Source organism: Hemiscyllium ocellatum, chromosome 9 (assembly GCF_020745735.1).
Source record: "Hemiscyllium ocellatum isolate sHemOce1 chromosome 9, sHemOce1.pat.X.cur, whole genome shotgun sequence".
NCBI classification, from domain to species: domain Eukaryota; kingdom Metazoa; phylum Chordata; class Chondrichthyes; order Orectolobiformes; family Hemiscylliidae; genus Hemiscyllium; species Hemiscyllium ocellatum.
The window spans coordinates 72,640,458-72,668,043 of NC_083409.1; the positions used below are offsets into that span (position 1 = coordinate 72,640,458).

General features: G+C 42.0%; 1 protein-coding gene across 3 annotated transcripts in view; it reads right to left on the reverse strand.

Annotated features, from left to right (window-relative positions):
• The window catches only part of eps15 (epidermal growth factor receptor pathway substrate 15), a 185,971-nt gene extending 164,470 nt beyond the window's left edge, over positions 1-21,501 (reverse strand). For all 3 annotated transcript variants that reach the window (XM_060830449.1, XM_060830448.1, XM_060830450.1), the window contains exon 1: positions 21,450-21,501. In XM_060830449.1, the coding sequence (XP_060686432.1) occupies positions 21,450-21,476 (27 nt within the window). In that variant the 5' untranslated portion in view covers positions 21,477-21,501. The remainder of the gene's footprint in view (positions 1-21,449) is intronic.
• Positions 21,502-27,586: the final 6,085 nt, after the last annotated feature.

A 27,586-nucleotide genomic window follows, 5' to 3' on the forward strand; every position in this document is an offset into this window, starting at 1 on the left:
CAATTTCATCAACAGATGCCTAAGGGAAAGACAACGGAATGATGACATGCCACAACCCAAAGGACTAGCCACACTACCATACATCAGGAGCATTTCTGAACTGACAGCCAGACTGCTGCGACCACTAGGACTCATAACAGCACACAAACCAACAGCCACTCTCAGACAACAATTCACCAGGACGAAGGACCCGATACCCAGCATGAGCAAAACCAATGTAGTGTACAAAATCCCATGCAAGGACTGCACAAAACACTACATACGACAAACAGGAAGACAGCTAATGGTCCGCATCCATGAACACCAACTAGCCACGAAACGACATGACCAGCTATCCTTTAGTAGCCACACACTCAGATGACAAGCAACATGAGTTCAATGGGACAACACTACTATTTTCGGACAAGCCAAACAGAGAACAGCCAGGGAATTCCTAGAGGCATAGCACTCATCCACAGATTCAATCAACAAACACATCGACCTGGACCCAATATACCGGTCACTGCAGCGGACAGTTGGAACTGACAACCGGAAGCAGCAGGTACAAATTACTATAAATGCCAGAGGAAACATGACAGAAGTGCTTCACAGGAGGCTCCCAAGCACTGAGGATGTCATCTAGACAGGGGACAAAATGTCGGCAACACAAATTCCCAGCTTGGCGAACAGAACCACACCAACAAGCATTCGAGCTACAAATCTTCTCCCAAACTTTATCCACAAAGAGATTTAGATAGGTTAAGTGAGTGGGCAAAAAAAATTGATACATGGAGTATAATCTAAGAAAATGTCAACTTCTCTACTTTGGCAGTAAACAAGGAAAATAGTATACCGTTCAAATGGAAAAAAATGATAAAACCATGGTAAAGGGATCTGGATGCCTTGGTACATGAATCACAGAATTTAGTTCCAATGTATGTTAAGTAGTTAGGAACGCAAATGAAATGTTGTCATGTGTTGCAAGGGAGACAGAATATAAATGAAGACAAGATTTTCTTCAATTGCAAAGAATTAAATCACACCTTGGGCACTGTGTATAGATTTGGTATTCATACCTAAGATTGAATATTCAAAGCAGTCCGAAGAAGGTTCTCTTGATTAGTTGCTGAGATGAGGTTGTTATCCTTTGAGAAAAGTTGCACAGGTTGAATCTATATTCAATGGAGTTAAGAAGAATGAGAACTCTTGTAAGGTTAATCTGGATGGATTCTTAATTGACAAGGCAGTCAAAAGGTATAGAAGGTAGACAGGAAAATGAAAGCGAGGCCACAAACAGATCAGTCAGATTTTGTCAAATGGTGGAGCAAGCTCAAGGGACTAAATGGTCTATTCCTGTTCATAAGTTATATATTTGCATATGTTTACAGGTTAATAACAAGATTGAAAGGGTAGGAACTTCCAGAAAAATGACCAAACATTAATGATGAAATGATGGAAAATGTCCAAGTCACAATAATGTTACTTGGAAGACTTGGGAGCGAATTTGGAAAATACTTCTACTCTTTTTTTGGTAACAAAGGTTGCAGGGGAAGAAGATGGTGCTGAAGTAATCCTCATGATGCAACAACAGTACACCTATTAAACTGTACACCGTGATGTAGTTATGGATTTTAATTTATTTATAAATGCAAATGCCTGCTGCCAAGTGACAACCTCCTCATTTGTTCAGTTTAAGTTGATTATTCCACAACTTAGTTTGTGGACAGGTTACTCCTTGGTAATGTGCAGCATTATTTGTGTTTGTCCACAAGTATCTATGGGGTTTGTACTGAAACCCACTGGTGGCATTTGACTGTGCAGACACCTTGATTTGGCCCAAACCTGTTTAACAAGGGCCATCTCAAAGCCTGCTAGTCAATAGATGGGGTTTACCACAATAAACTCTTTAGTGACATCCCTTGTTCCCATTCCTTGATCCAAAGGATGTCTGCTGCTGGATCTTATTCAGGAAAGTTGCTCTATATGGAGGACCAAGATGGAAGATGACTTCTTGTATTTCTCATTCCTTAATCCAAATAATATCAGAAAGTGGATCTTGCTCAAGAAGATTGTTCTATTTGGACGCCAAGTCAATGCATTGAACATGTCATTATTGAGCAGTGAGTGAGGTGCATGGGTTTTTGTCAGGCCTCAGATATGTGAGAGAGTGATGTTCACAAGCTTAAATTTAGATGATAATCATGCCTGCTTTAATTAGCTTTGAAGGAGGTGCTTCATTAACAAAGCAGTTTTGACAAGAGCTGAATTCATCAACAAGCTGCTTTCTTGCTGACCTATGGCAGACCTTCTACCATGGATAAAATATACAAAGCTGGCCACAATAAAGACATTTCCCTAAAGAGCTCCTTGAACAATATAAATGGTGACAGTAAGACTCATTCTAAATCACCCACACTAACAGGCACAACAAAATTAATTTCAACATAACACACATTCCAATAGAACATGAATTAACAATCCAGTTGCAAACAATTGCTTTATTATATACCATGAATAAAAAGTCATATCCAGAAGGACAGAAGGGAAACAGTTTAACAACTGAACTCATTACAAAGAAAATTGCACTTAAACAGTTCCTTTAACACAGCAAAATGTACAAAGGGCACTTTGTTGTCAAACAAAATTCATAATTTTACCACATTGTAACACTGGAAATAATAATTGCCAGAGACCAAAAATACCAGACACCAGACCAGCTGCACAGTGTGTCAGGGGAAGGCATCACAACACCAGAGATGCCATCATCACAGGTCTCTCATCCATAACCTCACAAAAAAGGTGCACTAGAAACAACTTTACTTGTATGTGTAATGGCTTAGTTTCCAGTGAAAATATTGTTGACAACAACAAACCGAACTATCGTATATTCCTGGCTACACACAGTCTCCTGTATTTTGCAAAATTATTTTTAATCCATTACTCTTTAAATATTTTTTCTATCTAAACTTAGTGGAATACCAGACAGTAGACAAACAAGCCAAAAACTAGATTGTCCAGTATAAAACTAGACTGTCATCCCTTCACCTAAACATTAGGATAGGTGACCAAAGCTGCTCAACGAGCTATAATTTAACAAGCACCTTAAAAAAGGGAACAGAGGTGGAGAAACCTAGGGAGGAAATAGCCCAGAGCATAGGGACCAGGCAGCTGAGACATGACAAAGAAAATAATAACAAGGTTAGCAGGATTACAAAATAAAAACAAGCTTTGTTTCAATGACAGTAACAAAGTTTAGTGAGAATATTAGGCTTTCATTAGTGTAGCATTCTTACTCAACTTTGGTGCATCTTGATTGTTTCTTTAAAACTCAAATGTTATTTCTGCACACTTTATCACAAACTTGAAAATAAAGTTTAAAGTCTGAAATCTTTTGTAGGCTACTTGAAAGCAATCAAAAAAAATCATTAAGACAAAATTGTGTTATCTGAAAATACTTTAAACTTTAAACTCGTTCATTGTTAAGATATTTCTATTCTTCTCCTACAGCAGAATGACAAAGGAAAGAAAAAATAAGCGACAAATAATACTTTCCTCAAAGAATTAACCTTGACTCAATTGTAGCACTTCCAAGTCAAAAGATCATAATTCATGTGTCCCCTCCTGCGAACCCCTCTGCAGCACATAATCTCTCAGTGAAGTTCCAGTCTGACAGTGGAATTAGTTGTCATTTGATTATACAATTCACAAATTATCTAGCACTTTCTCTACAACAGTAACTTCAACTGCATTTCACTATTTGTACTATGTTTTCAGATCTCCTCACATTGTGAAAGGTAAAATATACAAATTCTTCATTAAGGTCTTTGTTAAAACGACAAGTTGTTTATGAAAAAATACTTCACAAAATACCACACCAATATAATACTTGTGAGAATATTTGATTAGGTTTAGGTTCCCTACAGTGTAGAAAAAAGCCCTTCAGAGTAATCCACCAAGACCCATTTCCCTCACTAAATGCACCTAACACTATGGGCAATTTAGCACAGACAATTCACCTGACCTGCACATCTTTGGACTGTGGGAGGAAACCGGAGCACCCGGAGGAAACCCACTTAGACACGGGGAGAATGTGCAAACTCTACACAGATATTCGCCCGAGGCTGGAATCGAACCTGGGACCCTGGTGCTGTGAAGCAGCAGTGCTAACCACTGAGCCACCATACCGCCCCATATGTGCCCTCATTGTCAGTACAAAACTAGCTGGGTGACGCTTTTTAGCTGTAGAAATACGTTTTACACTCAGCCCAAATAATCAGGTGAACATCTCTAGTTTGCTAGCTTCACACAAATTTGGGCAGAATTAATCCCTTTTCTACTAAGTGCAGACAGCTGCAGTAAGGAAGCACCAAACTCAGATCTTGTTATATTGCAATAAAAAGCGAAATTAAACAAAAAAAGAGGGTCTACTTCAAAAAAAAGTGGAGTTGTTTCTTAATTATATGTAATTGTATTCATGTATTCAGTGTTAACAGGGCACTTGTTTGAACCTGCTACAGACAGACACAAAATTGAACTAATGATTGGATTATGAAGTGTATGATTGCAATGTGTAACACTTAAAATGTAGAAGTGCGTAAGAATTAATTTCAGTTCTATCTTTCACCAACTGGCTTTCTGGAATGGATCACAACCAGTTTGCTTTCTTAGTTCTTAACACCAGTGTATGCTGGTATCATAAAGGCATCATTAACAACTTACAAGTTGTTAGTATTGCTGCAACACATTATTCAAACTTAAGCTGTCAAACAACTTGTCAACATAATGGAATTCAGATACAGGCTGCATCAAGCTACGCTTCTAATCTCTATGAACTCATCATGTGGACCATCAAATAGCAGCAATAGGACAAGAGATGGAAAATGAAAACAGGTTATTTTCTTGTGGGAACATGGAACATTACAACGCAGTACAGGCCCTTCAGCCCTCAATGTTGCACTGACCTGTGAAACCAATCTGAAACTCATCTAACCTACACTATTCCATTTTCATCCATATGTTTATCCAATGACCATTTAAATGCCCTTAAAGTTGACAGGTCTACTACTGTTGCAGGTAGTGCATTCCACGCTCCTATTACTCTCTGGGTAAAGAAACTACCTCTGACATCTGTCCTATATCTATCATCCCTCAACTTAAAGCTATGTCCCCTAGTGCTAGCCATCAACATCTGAGGAAAAAAGCTCTCACTGTCCACCCTATCTAATCTTCTGATTATATGTCTCAATTAAGTCACTTCTCAACCTTCTTCTCTCTGATGAAAACTGCCTCAAATCCCTCAGCCTTTCCTTGTAAGACCTTCCCTCCATAGCAGCCAATATCCTAGTAAATCTCCTCTGAACCTTGTCCAAAACTTCCACATCCTTCCTATAATGCGGTGACCAGAACTGTACACAATACTCCAAGAGGGACCGCACCAGAGTTATGTACACCTGCAACATGACTTCATGGCTCTGAAACTCAATCCCTGTACAAATAAAAGCTAACACACCGGGTGCCTTCTTAATAACCCTATCGACCTGGGTGGCAATTTTCAGGGATCTATGTACATGGACACCGAGATCTCACTGCTCATCTACACTACCAAGAATCTTACCATTAGCCCAGTACTCTTTATTCCTGTTGGTCCTTCCAAAGTGAATCACCTCACACTTTTCTGCATTAAACTCCATTTGCCATCTCTCAGCCCAGCTCTGCAGCTTATCTATGTCCCTGTGTAATCTGCAACATCCTTCCACACTATCCACAACTCTACCGACCTGAATGCCATCTGCAGGTCACTTATAAAAATGACAAACAGCAGTGGTCCCAGAACAGATCCTTGTGGTATCATATCTGCTACTGGATGTGGAGCAGACATCCATCAAGGCTCCTTAGGTAGCATTTTCCAAACTTACAACCAGTTCCATAGAGAAGGAAAAGGGCAGCAGATACACAGGAACACCACCACTTGCATTCTAGTCCACTCACCATCCTGACTAGGAAACATATCATCATTTCTTCAATGTCAGAAGCAAATAAAAAAGAATTAAATATGTTTTACCTATTTAGGGCATTCTGTCAGTGGTAGTTCAGTGGTTAGACTTTCAATTCAGAGTCAAAAGGTTCTGGATTCAAGCCCCACAAGAGATAAACTTAATATCCAGGTGGGCATTCCAGGATGTCCATATCACTACATGAGTCAAAAACAATATATCCATGCCACAATTCATCTTATTCTCTGGTTACTTGCTCAGGCTAAACTCAATGACACCCAAAGCTTAGTGTATAGCTTAAACTGTCGCTGAATCTTACACGTTACCGAAGTCCACCTGCTTCATTTCTATGACACAACCAACAAGGTTTCTCTTTTTGAGCTGTGCGCAGATGATGCATAATACTCAGAGCCATCAGGAAACAATTATTTATGGAGAAATGTTACATACAATGCAAAACATTCTACACGCTCTTAATAATTTCTTCATACTTTAACCAACGTTGTTCTTGGTTTCAATCTAAATCAATTTGATTCCAGTTTTTCAAAGCAAAATACTGTGAAAGTTTCAGTTATGACAATAGCCCATCAACCTGCAACATTGACCACTGTTTTTTTATGCAGCCTGACCTTTTTTTTTCAACTTTATCATTGCCTGTACCTGTACTATGAATATGGCTGCTAAATCATAAACAGGATCTTGTGAGTACTGCAAACATGTCTGACACCGATCTCAGATTACTAAAACTACCAAAAAAATGTAATTAACAACCATTCTTCAATTGTCAGGTATTTTATCTTGAAGCCAAGTCAACTGCAAAGAAATCAAACTCCTCCCCCCACTCCCATTCTCCACTTACAAACATAGATACTAGGTTGATTGCTAAAGCAATTAATCAACTTACTTATAATAATTCTCTGACATTGTTTTGCAAGAGCTGAAACCAGACATTCAGGGCAGAAATGAAAATTTTCCAATATAAACTAACACCGAACTTCAGGCTAAAAAAATTATCCAGCAAGACAATATTTTCAGGAATAGGCTCCTTGGACTAAGGATTTGAAAGGCCCAATCAGCTTCTGCAACAAAATTATCCCATTCAATCATTTCATTGAATATACACTAGAATTATGTTATAAAATATAATGTCGGACATGTCAATTTTAAACAAATGTTATGACAACGTTCCTTTTCTTCTTGTATTTAGCTTTAATATCCTTGTGCTAGATTGGCATCTCTGAAAGCTCATCACCACATACAATGGATTTGTTTTGAAGCTTAGTCACAACTCTTTTTATCTCCACTACAACTATCAAGCACAGGACACATCATGATAACAAAATTTTAATGAATTGTTCACAAGCCACCACATTATAAAATAAAAGCCAACTAAAGAAACCGGCATGTTGCATGAGCACATGTACCTTCCTCTCCCTTTTTTTAAGTGATTAGAGTCAACTCCTGCAATATGGAGATAGTGAGAACTGCAGCTGCTGGAGATCAGAGTGGATAAAGAGTGGAGCTGGAAAAAGCACACCAGGTCAAGCAGCATCAGAGGAGGGAAGTCAACATTTCAGTCTTGATGAAAGGTTCCGACCTGAAACGTTGACTCTTCTCCTCCTCTAATGCTGCTTGACCTGGTGTGCTTTTTCCAGCTTCACTCTTTATCAACCCCTGTAATACGAACAATATACCTTAAAGAAACTCTAGCAACCATCACAGTGAAGTGCAATCCAATCCTTACCCAAAATCCTCACTGTTTCAGTTTGGGATTATTAAAGATCAGAAGCAGGTTATCTTGGTCAATGTACTCCTTCGTAACGCAGAGTTATTGAAAATAGTCTTTGTACACCAACCACTATCTTGACTGAGAATAGCTAACTGAGCTCAAATGAATGTGTGAATCTGGACATTCTCATTCATAACAGTCTTACATCTTCTTCATCAGCAGTTCCTCATGGTCAAGAGATATAAACATAGTGTAACATCAATCTGAGCTGTGACAACATGATTGAACAGCTTGCCAACACTCGACAAGCAGAGCTTTCATAGATCAACTGTTTACACTTTTCACAGGTGTAGGGCCAGCCTAAGGAGTTATGTTTACTTAAACAAATATTTATCCCTCAGTCAACATCAGAAATACCGATTATCTGGTAGTTGAGGATCTGACCAAGAAGACAGATGAGGTCAGAGTAGTAGATATCTAAATGGACTTTACCAAGGCCTGAGACAAGAGTCCACACGGTAAACTGGTTAATAAAGTTAGATCACATGGCATTCAGGGAGAGTTTGCCAACGAGATAAAAAAAATTGGCTTGACAAGAAGAAACAGAGGATGGTGGTGGTAGAGTGTTGTTTTTCAGACTGGAGGCCTGTAACCAGTGGTGTGCTACAGGAATCACTACTGAGTGCACTATTCGTTGTAATTTAAATAAATAATTTGGATGATAGCATCCGAAGTAATGGCGAGTAAGTTTGTGGATGACACAAAAGTTGATGGCATGGTAGACCGTGAATAAGGTTATGTAAGAATACAAATGGATCTTGATCAATTGGGCCAATGGGACAAGGAGTGGCAGATGGAGTTCAATTTAGATAAATGCAAGGTAGTGCATTTTGATGAATAAGGGCAGGACTGACACAGTTAATGGGAGGGCACTGGGAGTGTTGTCGAACACAGATACTGAGAGGTACAGGTTCACAGTTCCTTGAAAGTGGTATCACAGGTAGACAGGGTGGTTAAGAAGGCATTTGGTATACTTGTCCTCATTGCTCTGACCATTAAGTATAGGAGTTGGGACATCATGGTATGGTTTACAGAATGTTGGTGAGGCCACTTTTGCAGTACTGTGTACAGTTCTATTCGCCCTGCTATAGGAAGAACATTATTAAATTAGCAAGGGTGCAGAAACTATTTACAAGAATGTTTTTTTAGATTAGATTACTTACAGTGTGGAAACAGGCCCTTCGGCCCAACAAGTCCACACCGACCCGCCGAAGCGAAACCCACCCATACCCCTACATTTGCCCCTTACCTAACACTACGGGCAATTTAGCATGGCCAATTCACCTGACCCGCACATCTTTGGACTGTGGGAGGAAACCGGAGCACCCGGAGGAAACCCACGCAGACACGGGGAGAACGTGCAAACTCCACACAGTCAGTCGCCTGAGGCGGGAATTGAACCCGGGTCTCTGGCGCTGTGAAGCAGCAGTGCTAACCACTGTGCCACCGTGCCGCCCACGTTTCTGGGGCTGGCCAGTTGGAATTATAAAGAGATGTTGCATGGCGAGACTGTTCTCCCTGGAGCAGCGAGGTGTGACCTTATCGAGATTTATAAAATCATGAGGGGCAAAAATAAGGTGAATAGTAAAGGTCTTTTCCCTAGATGGGGAGTTCAAAAACCAAGCGCATAATTTTAAGGTGAGAGGAAAAAGATTTAAAAGGTACTAGAAGGGCAATTTATTCACACACAGGGGGTTTGTATATGGAATGAACTACCAGATGAAGTTGTTGATGCAGAAACAGTTACAACATTTAAAATTCATTTGGACAGGTTCATGAATAGGAGACGAGAAAGTGAGGTCTGCAGATGCTGGAGATCAGAGCTGAAAATGTGTTACTGGAAAAGCGCAGCTTTCATTCCTGAAGAAGGGCTTATGCCCGAAACGTCGAATCTCCTGTTCCTTGGATGCTGCCTGACCTGCTGCGCTTTTCCAGCAACACATTTTCAGCTCATGAATAGGAGAGACAGATATAGGGCAGGTGCAGGCAAATGGAACTAGTTTAGTTTGGGAAACCTGCTGCAAATGTGTTGCTGGTCAAAGCACAGCAGGCCAGGCAGCATCTCAGGAATAGAGAATTCGACGTTTCGAGCATAAGCCCTTCATCAGGAATAAGAGAGAGAGAGCCAAGCAGGCTAAGATAAAAGGTAGGGAGGAGGGACTAGGGGGAGGGGCGATGGAGGTGGGAAGAGTTTCTGTGCAGAGGAGATGACCTGGGGGGTGCAGTGAGAGAGGGACTCACTGAAATCCTTGTAGAGGGAGGAAGAGAGCTTCTTCAAGGAAGGCATCCTTGTAAGAGGATTCGCAGTAGGTTAAAATCTTCGAGTAAAAAATGAGGTCTGCAGATGCTGGAGATCACAGCTGCAAATGTGTTGCTGGTCAAAGCACAGCAGGCCAGGCAGCATCGCAGGAATAGAGAATTCGACGTTTCGAGCATAAGCCCTTCATCAGGAATAAGAGAGAGAGAGCCAAGCAGGCTAAGATAAAAGGTAGGGAGGAGGGACTAGGGGGAGGGGCGATGGAGGTGGGAAGAGTTTCTGTGCAGAGGAGATGACCTGGGGGGTGCAGTGAGAGAGGGACTCACTGAAATCCTTGTAGAGGGAGGAAGAGAGCTTCTTCAAGGAAGGCATCCTTGTAAGAGGATTCGCAGTAGGTTAAAATCTTCGAGTAAAAAATGAGGTCTGCAGATGCTGGAGATCACAGCTGCAAATGTGTTGCTGGTCAAAGCACAGCAGGCCAGGCAGCATCTCAGGAATAGAGAATTCGACGTTTCGAGCATAAGCCCTTCATCAGGAATAAGAGAGAGAGAGCCAAGCAGGCTAAGATAAAAGGTAGGGAGGAGTTTGGGAAACCTGGTCAGACAAGTTAGACTGAAGGGACTTTCCATGCTATATGACTCTATGCCATATCAATTGTTACATTACAACAGCAATTATACTTTAGAGCACTTCATTAGCTGCAAAGTGCTTTATGATGTTATGTAGCTGTCAAACATGCAATATAAATGCAAATTTTTATTTTTGTTGTCTCAAGATTGTAGCATGTCTGTCTGCAGCAGGAAAGGTGGTGTGGAAAATTACGTATTGTGCAAACACAAATTGAACCAAGATAAATTCAATCTCTAGTTCAAACATCTTATCCTTCTTCAAATATAGTGTAAGGTGTGTACTTGATTCACTGAATACAATCTGACATAATAGTGACAAATACTGCAGCTCCAGACCAATTCATAGAAAAGGGTCTCAATCAGAGATCACCTGTAGTCAATTCAATTTTCACTCTTTAAATAAAAGAGTAAATATCTTCCCTCAATTCCTTTAAAAATGGGAAATTCCTCACCACTTTTCGGGAAACACTGCGGTGCTTCAAAGTTTAACATAGTGAAAACACACCAGAGTAATTTCGTACAGGATTACACATGCTGACAGGATAATTCCTAGTAGTTTCAACAGTTTATACAATAGCACAATGAGTGGAATTGAACTTCTTCTGAAAAATTCACAATCAGTTAACAGTCAAATCCTAATCTTTCAAAGATGTGTTTTTATGTAAAATTAAGTTATCCCCTGATTTGAATGATGCAACAGAAATGGTTAGTAAAGTAAGAATTTCCTGCCAATGCAAGTTAATCATTAAATTTTCAACTGACAGAAGAAGTAGACTGCAGCTATTAAGTTTTTTTTATTCTTTCATGGGACATGAGCATCACTGGCTGGTCAGCTTTTAATTCTAATCCATAGTTGCTGTTGAGAAGGTGATAGTGAGCTACCTTCTTGAAACACTGTGGCCCATTTGGTGCGGGTACACCCCACCATGTTGTTGAGGAGGGAGCTCCAGCATTGTGACTCAATGACACTGAAGGAACTGCAATGCATTTCCAGTTCTGGATGATGACGTCTTTACAGATGGTGGTGCTCCCATCTATCTGCTGCCCTACTTCTTCTAGATTGTCCTGGTCACATGTTTTGAAGCAGCCTTAGTGAATTTCTGTAATGCATCTTGAAGGTGGACACATCACTACACCTGACTGTCAGTAGAAGAGGGACGAATGCTTATGGATCCGGTGCCAATCACGTGGGCTACTTTGTCCTGAATGGTGTCAAGTTCTTGAGTAATTGTTGAAGCTGCACTCAGTTGGGTCTTGTAAATAATGGACAGGCAATGGGAAGTCACAAGGTGAGTTAATTGTTGTGGGCTTCATAGCCTCAGATCTCTACATGTATCGGCTGTATTTACATGATGAGGTAAGTTCTGTTTCTGGTCAGCGGTAACTGCTAGGATGTTGATGATGGGACATTCAACGATAGGAATCCCAAGGAGACGTGGTTAGATTGTTTTTTTAAAAAAGGCCAATAGTCATTGCCTGGCACTTTTATGGCACGAATGTTACTTGCCACTCATCAAGCCAAGTATGGCTAATGTCCAGGTTTTGCTGCATTCAGACATGGACTGTTTAAGTTTCTGAGGAGTCACAAATAGTGTTGAACAGTGTGCATTCCTCACTTCTGACATTATGATGGAGGGAACGTCATTGATGAAGCAGCTGAAGATGGTTGGGTCTAGGACACTATCCCAAGGAACTCCTTCCGTTATAAAATGATCCACCTCGAACAACCATAACTGCCTTCCTTTGTGCCAGATATTCCAACCAGCAGACAGCTTTCCCCACTTCAGTCCCTTTTGAGTCTAGTTTTGCTCAGGTTCCTTGATGCCACACTTGGTCATACGTGGCTGTGATGTTAAGGGCAGTCACTGTCATCGTCACCTCACCTCTTTTATCCAGATTCAAACCAAGGCTGTAAAGAGATCAGTGGCCGAATGGCCGTCGCAGAACACAAACTGAGCTTCATGGAGAGGATTATTGCTAATTAAGTGCTAGATGATAGCCGTTGATGATAGGTCACATAATTTTACTGATGGTAGGAGACAAAGTGGGCAGTATTTGGTCAAGTTGGATTTGTCCTGTTTTTTGTATTCTGGATACACCTGGGCAATTTTCACATTAATTGGGTATCCTCAATGCCAAGATGGGACTTAAACTCCACAAGGACAGTGTGGTGTCCCTCTTACAGATACTGTCACAGACAGAGGCATCTGAGACAGGGGGAATTGGTGAGGGGATGAGGTCAAGTATGTTTTCACCTCTTGTTAGCTCCCTCAGCACCTGCTGCACATCTAATCTACCAGCTGTGACCTTTAGGATTCAACCAGCTCAGTTAATAATGGTGCAGTCATATTACTCTTGGTGGTTGACTTTGAAGTTACCTAACCAGAGTGCACTCAGTGCCCTTGGGACCCTCAGGGATTCTGGAATTCAACATGGAAAAGTATCAAATCAATAGCCAAGAGGAAGTGGTACATGGTAATTAGCAGGAGACTTCCTTGCCATCATTTGACCTGATGCCATGAGACTTTGTGGGATTCAGAGTTAATGTTAAGGACTCCCAGAGCAACACCCTTCCAATATTTTGTCACGATGTTGCCAGTGGGACAGACCATACCAAAGGATGGTGATGGTGTTGTCTTGGATGGTGTGTATGGTATGACCCTGTGAGTATGGCTATGTCAACCTGCTGCTTGACTGACTGTTTGTGAACCAGCTCTCCTAATTTTAGATTCAAACTGAAGTCCCCAGAACATGACTTGGGTCTCTGGATTACTCGTCCAGCAGGAATACCATTACACCATCACCACCCCTCAACTTCATTTCTTAAAAAGACATATGAAATATGCACTATGACAGAAATGAAAAATGTGAAACGAGTAGGGATGTACATTTGAAAGATCTACAATTGCTGTAATTCCTTCAGCAGTGTCGTCCAGGATTTTAAAAATTGACAGGCAGAAACATTTTAGCCATTTTAGCCACACAAACAAATTTTAGTGGAAAGTATGAGAAAAGTACTTCATATGCACACATACTGAAACATCTGCCATCATTCACTTTGGAGCTGGAGTTTGAAATTTTGGCATGAATTCATCAGATGCAGCACATCTTGGGGCAATTACTGGGCTTTGAATTGCAGTCACAAGCGATACTCTAGCATCATATTACTTACTGAGAATACAACATGAGATGTGTGAGACATGTCCCTCTCTATTCAAAATGTTCCTTCCCTTTACTATTAAGTCCTGACTGGAATCACTTCTCATTGTATAAGCATGTTTTCTTCTACTAGACTGCAATGATTAATTTACACTGGTCAATCCAACTATGATGACAAAATCTATCATGAAATCAGCATCCATTCCCTCACCTGTGTACTACCTATAGAAAATACTGCAACAATCCAACAAGGCTACTTTAATATCTACCAGCCCTCAGACATCTACCACCAAGGAGAAAAACAACAAGTTCAAAGAGCTGCCACTATCTCCAAATTTCCCTCACACCAATCTGGTTTGAAGATACAGAAGTATAATATGCAGATACTTTCTGCTGAAAGGTCATTGACTTGAAATGTTGACTCTGTATTTCTCTCTCTCTCTCTTTAAAGATGCTGTCTGAGCCTCTGAGTGCTACCAGCAACCTCTGACATAAACATAACTCCTGTTCCTTTATCAAAGCTGAATTAAAATGCTAGAATTCCCTAACTATCTACCGTGAAAATACAAGAACCACAGGATTAAGCACCTCATGTCCATTTTCTCAGGCAACAAGGAATGGGCACTAAATGTGGCATTACCAGGACCACCAACATCCTCAGAACAAATAAGACAACTCAGGCTCAATTAACTGCCTGATCCAATGCAGAGCATGAGCAACCTACTTTGGGAGAAAACATATATTAGGAGAGATAATACATACATATTCCAATATGCAATTCTAGAAACTTTACTCAGGAAGTCATGAGAACATGGAACTCGCCACAATAAGGTATATAACCGAGATGAATAGACTAGCTTCACAAGACTTGAAGAATAACTAACATGGAGTCAACCTTAGTTAATCATACCAATGTGTATTTACGTGAATGTATTTAATGTTCCCAACAAATGCATCTTTCTCTAGCTATTTTCACATTTCCCATCTCATCCTCTCACAGCTCATTTTGTGCACAAAATTCACTTCTCGCTCTCTCAAACTTATATCTGTTAAGTTGCTGACATTCAACTTCTTTCATATTGTCATCCCATCTTCCCCCTCAGTCAAAACAAAACATTCAGAGACACAGAGTAGTTTTGCCTCCTTCATCTTTATTCTGGGCCCTAGAGGGAGAAAGAACGATCACCCGTGTGCACAGAGACATGAGTTTACGGTCTTCTTTGCAACAGCAGTTTCTCAATGAACTATATAGTCATGTTACATGGAGGAGCATCCAGATAAGACAACATACATATTAATTGGGTGACCGTTACAATCAGTGAATGTTAATAGAAAAGATTAAGCCATTTGCAGTTATACAATGAATATTCTTAACCTTGTTAAGTGAATTCATACAATGGATACTTTTCCCCTTGTTAACTGATGTTACATACTGAATGCCTCCAGCACCCCATTGTTAACTTTAAATTCTTATCTGATCTGGGTCATGCTCAGCTGTACCTCTTGTTCAACAAAACTCAAATTAATTCTTTCCCTGCCTGCTTATACCATATACACATTCTGATTAGAATCAGAGTTACAACAGCATTGAAATATCCACTTTCACAAATATTGTCAAAAATTACTTCTTTTCTCATATTTTCCCCATTCCCAACAAATCTGGCATCAACACAGCTCTCAAAAACCTGCCTTTGAACTCCGTCAGAACTACAGACCTGTCTACAACCTCTTAGTCCTCTCCAAGGTCTTTGAAAGTATTTTCATTCCAGATTCATATACCTACCATATCCATGCCCTTTCCTAAATACATTTGAACTTATGACCTCTCTAATCAGGTTTCCAAAGCTGTGACAATACTATAAACAAAGCCTGAGTATACTATCTATCATCATCATCCTTCTTGACTTGTCTGCAGACTTTGACAGTGTTAACAGCATCACTCTCCTCCAATGTCTCCATCCACTGCCCAGCTTAAAAGAACAATTCTTTGTCACATAATTAATTAACTAGCCCTAATAAGAAAATCTCTGCAACATACCAGAGGCTAGGAATCTTGTAGCTCCACTAACAGTCAAGAAGCTTGACACTATCCAGGACAAAGTGGCCCGCTTGATTGGAATCATATCTAGAAATATTCACTCTCTCCACCACCAATACTCCTGAGCAGCAGTGTGCGCCATCTACAAGATGCACTGTTGTAATTCACCAAAGATCCTTAGTCAGTACCTTCCAAACTACCATCTAGAAAGACAGCAGATAGATTGGAATATCATCACCCGCAATTTTCCCACCAAACCATTCAGCACCCAGACTTGGAAATATATGGTCATTGTTTGTGTTGCTGGATTAAAAAGCCTGGAACTCTCTGCATAATGGCAAGGAAAATCTATTTACAGTAAATTGACTGCAACAGTTGAAGAAGGCAGCTCACAAGTACCTTCTCAAGGGGAACTAGAGTTGGCCAATATATGCTGGCCCAGTCAATGATGGCCATATCTTGTAAAGGTAAGACAAACCGTATTTTTCTACTTTCACACCATTATCTTCCGAGGATCTATTGTGATGCTAGCTGTGAGATATATATATTTGAAAATCATTTTATTCTAGAGTTTGATTTTGAGCAAATGGCATGTGAGTTTTGATCTGTGTATATGTAGAGATTTAATTGGGCTTTCTGGAGCAACAATTTATTTAAACCAGTATGAGGGAGGGAGGGAGAGCCTTCATTGCTCAGTCTTTTGAGTACAGGAGTTGGGAAGTCATGTTGAGGTTGTACAGGACATTGGTGAGGCTTTTTCTGGAGTACTGTGTCCAGTTCTGGTAGTCCAGTTATAGGAAGGATATTATTAAACTGGAGAGGGTTCAGAAAAGATTTAACAGGATGTTGTCAGGTATGGAAGGTTTGAATTAAAAAGAAAGGCTGGTTGGTCTGGGACTTCTTTCACTGAAGTTTAGGAGGTTGAGAGGTGACAAAATAGAAGTTAATAAAATAATTAGAGGTACAGATAGAATTAATGGTAGTTGTCTTTTCCCAGAGATATGGGATTTCAAGACAAAGAGGCATATTTTTAAAGTAGGAGGAAAAGAATTTATTAAAAAAAAGGAGCAATTTTTTTTTACACTGTAAGTGGTGGTTGTGGGTACAATTACAACATTTTAAAGACATTTGGATAGGTACCTGAAAACAAAAGGTTTGGAGGGATATGGGCTAGGAGCAGACAGGAAGGACTAGTTTAATTTTGGATTATATTCGTCATAAACTGGTTGTACGGAAGGGTCTGTTTCTGTGCTGTATCACGATGATTAGAAAGATGGAACTGGCTCATACAGCTGAATGGCCTATTCCTATGTTCCCATGTAATGGAATACAACTAGCTGATTTTTCGCATCACATCTTTTCACAGCTGCCTCAAAGTCGGACACTCTCTCACCTAAGTCAGCCGGTTGTGGGTTTAGCAATCTAGGCAAAATCAGTGCTGTGTGGGTACTGCAATGTGAGACACATGTGTTGCAGATGACAATTCAAACCAATGACTTGTCCATACTCTTTGGTGGACGTAAAAGATCCTGCTGAACTACCACAAAGAGCAAAGAAAATATCTCTGTGGTTCAGTATATAATGTGGAGGTACCGGTGTTAGGCTGGGTTGGACAAGATCAAAAATCACACGACACTAGGGTATAGTCCCAACAGGTTTATTTGAAAACACTAACTTTCAGAGCATTGTTTCTTCATCAAATGTCACGAGAGAGGAGCATCAGACACAGAATTTCTAAGTAGAAAATCAAAGGATCATACAATGATGCAAATGTCTTGAATAAACCTGAAATGGCTGACTCTCTCACGTTAAAACTTTAATGAATTAGTAAAAATATGCAGGTTTTGATTGATTAAAATGCAAATCCCAGATTTTCTTTCAAGTCACTGCCCAGAGATAACCAGAGACAATTTGATTACAAGTGTATACAAGTAGTGACATTTCAGGTCAAACAATGCATTTTACGTGTTAGGCCTGATGAAGGGCTCATGCCCGAAATGTCGATTCTGCTGCTCCTTGGATGCTGCCTGACCTGCTGCGCTTTTCCAGCAACACATTTTCAGCTTGTTTAGAATCTGTCTGTATTTTAACCTGGCATCAGATTGGTTTTATTTCCAAACCAGGGATTTATAAAATGCAACAGTGACTGTGTCACCAAATTGTGTGCTTTTTGAACAACACGCTCATATATACTGTTTGTCAAGCGCATGCATATACACATATAAACCTATAGGGTGAATCTGCATTCGCAGATATATTCTATTTTGTTCAAAAAGCACACAACTTGTAGACAGAGTCAGTCAGTGGAGCATCCTACTCATGAGGTAGGAACACGATCACTGCACCACATGAGCCCTTATCATTGTAAGTGGGTAGATATTTTCAAATCAATCATTCAGAAATGCTATTACAGACTTCTGAAATAAGTGGGACTTCAATCTGTGCTTTCTCACACAAGAGAACACAAGACCTTTAGGGATTCGAAGTGGATAGATATTTTCTAATCAAATTGCCTCAGGTGTATTTAGTTAGCATAATGCAATATTTAATTACTACAGCTGCAGCTAAAAGAACCAGGGTAGTCTGAAAACAATGATACCCTGTCTAGCAGAAGACACAAGGATCACAGCATATTCTAACATAATGAAACATTTGCATATGCATCAAATAGACTCAAAAGGCAAAAATATAAGTGGCACTTATAATGACAGTAACAGAAGATACAGGCAAAAGAAGAAAAAAAACAAAAGATGTACACAGCAAACATAACACTGATTGTTATAGCTTCAGTTTGATCAACCAAAGTGCATAAATGTTAATTTTCACAAAATACTCTGATGTAATTTTCAACAATATAAGCTCACCACCCAAAACTTCTTTGTTCTACATGAAGGATTCAGGAGCTGTTTTGGCCTCCCAGAATCAGTATACTAAGACGCATCAAGGTTACAACTGTTTTAAACATGCAGATGAAAACAAAAGTAATATATGTTTGTTTTAGGACTACTGTTTTCTTGATATACATTCACTAAACTAGATATGTTTGGGGCACAATTTCAAAAGCACATTACAAAAGTGAGGATAGTATATTTAAAGGATATGGTGAAGCTAGTGAAATAGACAAACACATCACATTTCTGTACATTAAATTTAATCTGTTAAGTGTTATATCAAGAAATGTGAAGCATTACATTTTAGGAGGAAAAAAGCAGCAATATAAAATACAGGATTTAATTCTAAAGGGAGTGGAAGAGCAAAAGAAGCCTGGAGGTTTGCGCAAAAGAAGCCTGGAGGTTTGCACAAAAGGTTGCAAGGCAAGTTGAGGAAGCAATTGTAAAGGCATAGAAGATCCTTTAGAAAACACTGGTTTAATCTCAACTGGAGTAATGTCCAGTTCTGAGCACACATTTTAAGAAGAATGTGAAGGCACCAAACAGGGTACAAGAAAAAAATCACATGAATGGTTTCTGAGATGAGAGACTTCAGTGACAAAAATAAATTCTTGGGATTCACTTGTTCTGCTCTTCTTAAAGAGATCTAAGAGCAGTACTCAAAACCATGAAAATTTGAGCAGATCAGGAGAACATGTTCCATTGGCAGATGGATTGAGAACCAGAGGACACCAATTTAATTTGGATTGCAAAGAACCAAAGGCAGTATGAGGAAAGATAATGTTGACACAACAAGTGTTAGGGATCTGTCATGCAATTAATGCCAGATTTACATCTTTCCATCTGCAAAAAGATGATAGGTATACAGGCTCAGAACTCTGGTGAGGGCAAATGACATCATCAGCAGCATTTCTTTTGATGGTGGAACAAGCCAGTTCTGGAAAGACAAACATTGACTGCAAATGCCACAAATGAAGCAAAAGGAGGAAGTTTTCATTTGTTTTTTGGCTGCAGAGTTTGAGTAGATTAGATTAGATTCGTTACAGTGTGGAAGCAGGTCCTTCGGCCCAACCAGTCCACACCGTCCCTCCAAAGATAAACCCACCCAAAACCATTCCTCTACATTTACCCCTGACTAACACACCTAACACTGTGGGCAATTTAGCATGGCCATTCACCTAACCTGCACATTTTTGGATTATGGGAAGAAACTGGAGCACCCGGAGGAAACCCACGCAAACACTGAGAGAAAGTGCAAACTCCACACAGATAGGCAGGAATCAAACCAAGGACCCTGGTGCTGTGAGGCAGCAGTGCTAACCACTGAGCCATCGTGCCATAGAATATAGAAACATGGACTTGCCCGTCTGTAGTTCCCTCCAAACAATATAGACTAAATCCAAATAATTTGTGGGCGGCACAGTGGTTAGCACTGCTGCCTCACAGCGCCTGAGACCCGGGTTCATTTTCCGGCTCAGGCGACTGACTGTGTGGAGTTTGCACGTTCTCCCCGTGTCTGCGTGGGTTTCCTCCGGGTGCTCCGGTTTCCTCCCACAGTCCAAAGATGTGCGGGTCAGGTGAATTGGCCATACTAAATTGCCCGTAGAGCTAGGTAAGGGGTAAATGTAGGGGTATGGGTGGGTTTCGCTTCGGCGGGTCGGTGTGGACTTGTTGGGCCGAAGGGCCTGTTTCCACACTGTAAGTAATCTAATCTAATCTAAAAGGCTGGAACCTCTACATTGACCTACAGGATATAACTCCAGTGCTTTTGATCCTCCTGAACCAGACACACAAAGACCTGGGTACAGTACTAATAATCCATCGCCTACACCTAGTTAATGGACATTAGGGCAGGATTCTATCTTAAGATGTTTTTAAAACAACTTGCTCACCATTAACTATGCTTTAGACTGTCTACACCTGATTAATGCACCCCAGGGCATGTCAACATACTGATGGGCCTGTAATATAACACCTCTGGGGTCATAGTGCCTCAGGGATAGCCCTGGGCTAACCTGCAAGTTATAAAGTACCTAATTGTTACATGTCTCCTAAAGACGATGAATGGGAACAGATTCAGTCACAGCTTTCAACAAGATCTTGAATAACTAAATGCAGTTTAAAAATTTGCAAGCCCACGGTAAGAGCAAAAGCAATGTAGCTAATTGTATTGCTCTTGCAGAGAGCTGGCACATACACAATAGGCCAAATGGCCTCATGTTCTCCAACCATTCTATTTTGTGAAGATTATTCAAGCATTCTGCTCACTATAAGACATGTTTGAGCGAGATAAAAGCATTAAGATATACCGTTGGAGACATTTGTTTACAAGTTACATCAGTCTATGTTCCGGGTGCAGTTTAAATGCTGTATAGTTCCGCCCTCCCAATGACAAGAAAGTGACCGCCTCGTCTACCCCAATCCAGTGGTCTCCTGGCCACTTGACTTTACCCTCAAATAAAAAGAGGCCCAGCAAAACCCCAACCCCTGACCGAAATCGCACTTTCCCACAAACTACGCCCACAAACTGCTCCCTTTATCCTGGTGCCTCGCAGGCCCCACTCCAATACGACCTCTACAGAACAACAATTCCATTCCTCCAAATCCCGGAAGCCCTAATTCTTCGGCCCCCACTCATTTTCTTTTTACTCTCTAATGCAAATGGTTTGAAACGAACAGCCTCGGAGTTTTAAATGAGAAGGTCCGGCTTTTACCTGAGTGAGTGTGAAATGACCCGCCATGCTGTTTCCTACACTTCAGCCCATCATGCACTGAAAAAAAGTTCGTGAACTTTAGGACCACAAACAAAACCTGGCACTGGAATTCGAGGAGGAATAAATTTTCTCTCCAAATTTATCTCGGTGTGCGATTGCATGAAAACACAAGTCTATCCGCGTCCCACAACCCTTCTTAAACCCACACCAGTCATTCAACAGCAAGTGAAGTATATTACTGTTCTGGCAATCATTTGTCTCTGAAATAACTCCACAGAGGCCAGGTTCCCATCACTAAATCACTCTTTATTTACGTGTATATAGTACTTGACACTGGCCCAACATTCTCAGATTGGGCAGAACCTCTGACGCTCCTGTTTTTTTTATTTTATTGAACAGTACAAAATACAGTTAACAATAAACAGAAAGCAGCATAGAGTCATAGAGATGTACAGCACGGAAACAGACCCTTTGGTCCAACTCGACCAGCTATCCCAACCGAATCTAACCCCACCTGCCAGCACCTGGCTCATAACCCTCCAAACCCTTCCTATTCATATACACATCCAGATGCCTCTTAAATGTTGCAATTGTACCAGCCTCCATCACATCCTCTGGCAGCTCATTCCATACATGTACCACCTTCAGGGTGAAAAAGTTGCCCCTTCAGGTCTCTTTTATATCTTTTCTCTCTCTCATCCTAAACCTATGCCTTCTAGTTCTGGACTCCCTGACCCCAGGGAAAAGATTTTGTCTATTTATTCTATCCATGCCCCTCATGATTTTATAAACCTCTATATGGTCACCCCTCAGCCTCCGACGCTCCAGGCAAAAAAGCCTTAGCCTATTCAACCCCTCCCAACAACCCAAATCCTCCAACCCTGGCAACATCTTTGTAAATCTTTTTTGAACCCTTTCAAGTTTCACAACATCTTTCCAATAGGAAGGAGACTAGACTTGCACGCAATATTCCAACAGTGGCCTAACCAATGTCCTGGACAGCTGCAACATGACCTCCAAATCCCTGTACTCAATACTCTGACCAACAAAGGAAAGAAAGTTAGCACATCCCTATAATAGTTCTGAACATATCTATTTTCACTTCCATTTTCTAGAATTGAAGAGGCTACAATTGAACCCAGGTCCCTGACACTGAGGCAGCAGTCCTAACCATTGAGCCACCGTGACACCCCATCAGTTCACAAACAAACCACTATATACAGGGGAAAGGGCAGCAAAGCTAAACCCCAAACCCCACCGCTCAACCAGTTTTCAGGGAGATGAGAACTAACCTCAAATCCCACTTCCATTCATCACAAACACAGACAAGACAGTGCAACCAAATGAGAAATAGTGTATCAAACACAGACCCAATATAACAATGAAAAAGACACCTGACACCTGTCCACACCACATACTAATCGGACCGTCATTGACTGGCCTTCCTGCAGGACAATCATCATCCTTCCGGTCTCCAGCCGCCCTGCGTACTGACTGACCCTCCCCAGGTCCGCTTTCCTCCAGACTGATCATCGACCACCTAGCTCAGTTGCTCTGCGTACTGACCGGACTAATCCGGGCGGCTTTCCTACAAACTAGCCATTGGCCTTCTGGTCTCCAGCCGCCCTGTATACTGACTGACCCTCCCCAGCCCACTTTCCTCTGGGACGGTCCTTGACCACTGGATCCAGGTCACCCCGCATACTAACCAAACCACCCCGACCTGCTTTCCTAAAATGGGGCTGTTGGCCTTCCAGGACCCAGCCACCCTGCATACTGACTGACCCTCTCTCCTGGCCAACGTTCGTACAGACCCGCCATTGGCTGTCCAACTCCTAGCCTCACTGTATACTGACTGGTCCTCCCTGGTCCGCCTTCTTATGGGCTGCCATTGGCTGCCTGGCTCAGCTTCCCCATGCACAGACCAGCCGGCCCTATACCAGCTTTCCTGCAAGGATACTATCAGTTGCCTGGCCTACCCACCCTGCGTACTGACAGGCTCCTCCCAGCCCACTTACCTCCAGGCCAGTCTTCAACCCTCTGGCCCCCAGCCAGCCTATGTACTGGGTGTCCCTCCCCTGACCAGCTTTCCTATGGGCACGCTGTCAGCTGCCAATCCCCAGCCCCAGCCAGTACTAACAGCCCACTTTCCCCCAGGCCAATCATTGATCCTCCAGCGCCCGGTTGCTCCACATACTGATTAGCCTGCTCTGGCCTGCACTCAAACACAATTAATTATAAAACACACATATATTAACATAACTCACAAAATCCTCACATTACAGTTTCCAGAACCAAGGCAGAGTCACTCCAATCAGCAGCAAATGCGCATCCTGAAGCACATACACAGCTGTTCGGTCCCTATAGAGGCCCAGTCCTCCACAGAGAACCAGGCCCACTCACAGGAACATAGTACATTGTGAGAGTGCAGTCAACTCACAGGGGTTTGGTCCACTCCCGAAGGCAGAGTCGACACCACACATGCAGTCTCCACAGGGGCCTGGTCCATCCACAAAGGACCAGGCCCACTCACGGGAACACAGTACATTTTAAAAGGTGCAGTTAATTCATAGGGGTTTGGTCCACTCCTGATGGCAGGGTCCACCCCCAAACTCCAGGATGCAGAGAATGCTCACCAAGCACTCACACAGGTGTTCAGCCTTTACAAAGGCCTAGTCACCCACAAAGGGCCAGGCCTACAACAGGAACAAGTCATCTGGGAAGATCTATTTTCTCACAAGGGCTCAGTCCAAAAAAGTGAAAACACATGCAAAAAGCAAAGAGAACCCCGAGTGCAAGGGCTAAGTCCTGCCACAGTATCAGCATAGTCTTTTTCCCAAAGTAAAAGGAAAGAATAATACACAGGCTATTACCAGTGAAACAACAGTACCTTAATGAGGACAGAATTACAGCTGGAACGCACTAACAATGTAGATCAGCCAGTTTAGAAATCAGTCATCAATAAAAAAGAAATACAAGTTATGTTATACAACTGACTATATATTTCAGGATGCTGGAAAAGACTCCTCAGATGCTGCCTGAACTGCTGTGCTTTTCCAGCATCACTAATTCAGAATCTGGTTTCCAGCATCTGCAGTCATTGTTTCTACCTATATTTTTGAGGAATCAGGCTCCCTAAAAGAAAACAGAAAACAACAGCATCAGGACACACTGGTTGTAGGCAGCCAGCTCGGAGTCAGTCCCCTCCCTAACATAAAATGGAGAGTCCTTGACACTCTTCTAGATCCCTCAGAGCCAACTTTCAGAGTGAACACAACCTCTAATACTCCTGTTCAATTTTTCTTTTTCTTTTTTTCTTTTTTTTCTTTTTAACAAGATGTTTGACACTCCTGTTCTTTTTTTTAAACACACCACACTACCGCCTAACTGCGGGAGTGCTTATTTTTTCCCCAGCACCCACATTGTGTATGTGCAGGTGTGAGACAAGTGAGGGACACAAGGTGTACGAATTTTTATTCAATTTCCACCACCAGGAAGAAAGGAAACACCTGAGTGGTCAGTGACAAGCAGTGCCCTTCACATCAAAGGGCAATGCTGTGTGATCAAACAGTGAAGGGGAGGGCAGGGACTAAATCAAAATAGAGTTTTTAGGGGGAAATAATGCACTCCACTCCCTGCAGCGCCCACCTCTTCCTGAACAACTCCAGGGAGTTGGTGGAGACCGCGAGCTCCTTCTCCAAGGACACCCGGGCTCTAACGTAACCGCGGAAGAGGGGCAGGCAGTTGGCCTTAACGACCCCCTCCACGGCCCGCTGCCTGGAGCTGTTTATGGCCAGTTTGGCCAGACCCAGGAGCAGACCCACGAGGATGTCTTCGGACCTGCCCTCCCTCCTCCATACTGGGTGCCCAAAGATCAGGAGCGTGGGACTGAAGTGCAAACAAAAGCAGGGGAGGAGTTTTTAAGAAAATCAAAAAGGGAGTGCAAATGCTCACACCCAATATATACATGGTCCACGGACTCCACCACGCCACAGAACAAGCAGTTGGGCTGGGAGTCCGTGAACCACCGCAATCTGCGGTTGCAGGGGACCAATGCGTGCAGCACCCTCCACCCCAAATCCCCGAGAGAAAGGGGAGGACTCCCGCGTAGAGAGCCCACAACTGAGGATCCCCACCACCCGGTGGCAAATGGGCACGCCAAGGCATGTCCAGGCGATGGATCAGGAAAAGAAGTGGACAGTGTGCAGCAGCAGTCGATACAGGACCCACCTTTTTACGTCCTTGAAAGGGACAAAATTAAAATTCCGGAGGCAGCTCAGGTTGTGGGGCACAGGCTCCCACGGGAAGTACGGGACCTTGGGGCCAATGTGAAATTCCATGCGGGCTGGGGTGAGCGTGGATGGGATCCCACCGCACACCTGAGCATCCTCCAACTAGTGCACTACATCGGGTCTGAGCACTGCTGTTTTAAGTCGTTGGATGGCGGTGGTCATGTACTAGACGTCTACCGCTGCCCTGCTCGCTATGTCCTGCCGCAATGTCCAGCCCAGGCCACTGGGACCCCAGCATGTCCCCGACCCTGTCACCCTCCCCTCCGACAGCCACTCGAACCCGCAATACTTCTATTTATATCAGTCAGCTAGGGCTCCCTGATTGCACCATGTTAACCTGTCCCATTCAGTGAAAACATATTCTGTGAGGTCCATCTAGCTGACCCCGTTACAATCCCTAACCCCTCTAAATCTGGGGACATTGGCCTGTTCTTTCCTTGTAGCCTCTTTTGGTGCATTTTCACATCAGGTCCATTTCGTTCGATTCAGTCTTGGATACGAGTGGCATATACCAGACCGTAGCCTGCCTCTGCTCCCGAAGTGTATTGGAGGAAATTCATCCTCTTCTTCAGGTGGTAAAGGCATCAAGGCTGCAACATCCATCATTTCCATTTTAGACTCTGTGGTTTATTTGACACTGGGCAGAGGGGATTGCAGCAGTTCAAGAAGACAACTCACCATCTTCTCAAGGGCATCTAGGGATGGGCAATAAATGAAGCCCCAGCCAGTAACATGCACAAACCATGAGTGAATTTCAAAAGTCACAGATAGCAGCAACTAACTAGGAGGACATAGGTCAAGCTCTTATCCCTATGAAGGAGAGACAGAGGTCTATAGTTGGAATGATTGTTGCTGAGTTTGAGACCAAGGCCAGAAACCATATATCCCTGACTATTCCATGGTTTCAAATCCAACTCTCCCTCATGTCACAATCTGTTTTGGCCTGAGCATGTATTTATCTGCTCCCCCTCACCACCTCTTACAATTGCAATCCCATTCTTGTACCTCCCTCATATCAGATACCAGGCAGCCTTACTGCATGGATATAAATTTCCACAGGAAGTTTATTCCATGTGGAAATCCAGTGTCAGTACCAACTTCCCCTTCAAATCTTTTCCAACCATTCCATAGGGGTAGACACTCCATTCAGTACAGACATTACTAAAGTGTTAAGTGGAGCCACCTCAGGTCAGTGTTCTCTTCATTTTAATATTCTTGAACTTTGGAGTGTTGCACCTAAAAGTTGCACTCTCATTCTATCTTTTCTCAGCTTGGCTATCTCAGAAGTTCAACATATTGTTAGGAGTCATTCACTTAACAACAGTTTTAAAAACATTCAGCCAGCACGTGGCATTTCAATTATATTTTGCTTGAAAAAGATGTTACCTACAGAAAGTTAAAAATCACACAACACCAGGTTATAGTCCAACAGGTTTAATTGGAAGCACTAGCTTTTGGAGCACTGCTCCTTCATCAGGTGGTTGTCACAACTACCTGATGAAGGAGCTGCGTTCAGAAAGCTAGTGCTCCCAATTAAACTTGTTGGACTATAACCTGGTGTTGTGTGATTTTTAACTTTGTACACCCCAGTCCAACACTGGCACCTCCAAATCATACCTACAGAAAGCTTGTCCTTAACAAGATCCTACCTAAGACTAAAGCCACAACTACATGCTACTTACAGCCACTAACCATTTTATCCATTCTCGCAGACAACATGATCACAGTGTCAATCATTTAAAGCCAGGTATTTACCAATAATCATCTTCCAAAGAAAACTTTTTCCCCAAAACATAATGGTTATCATAATATGTAAAGACAGTCCTGCCAGGCTAATTATATCCT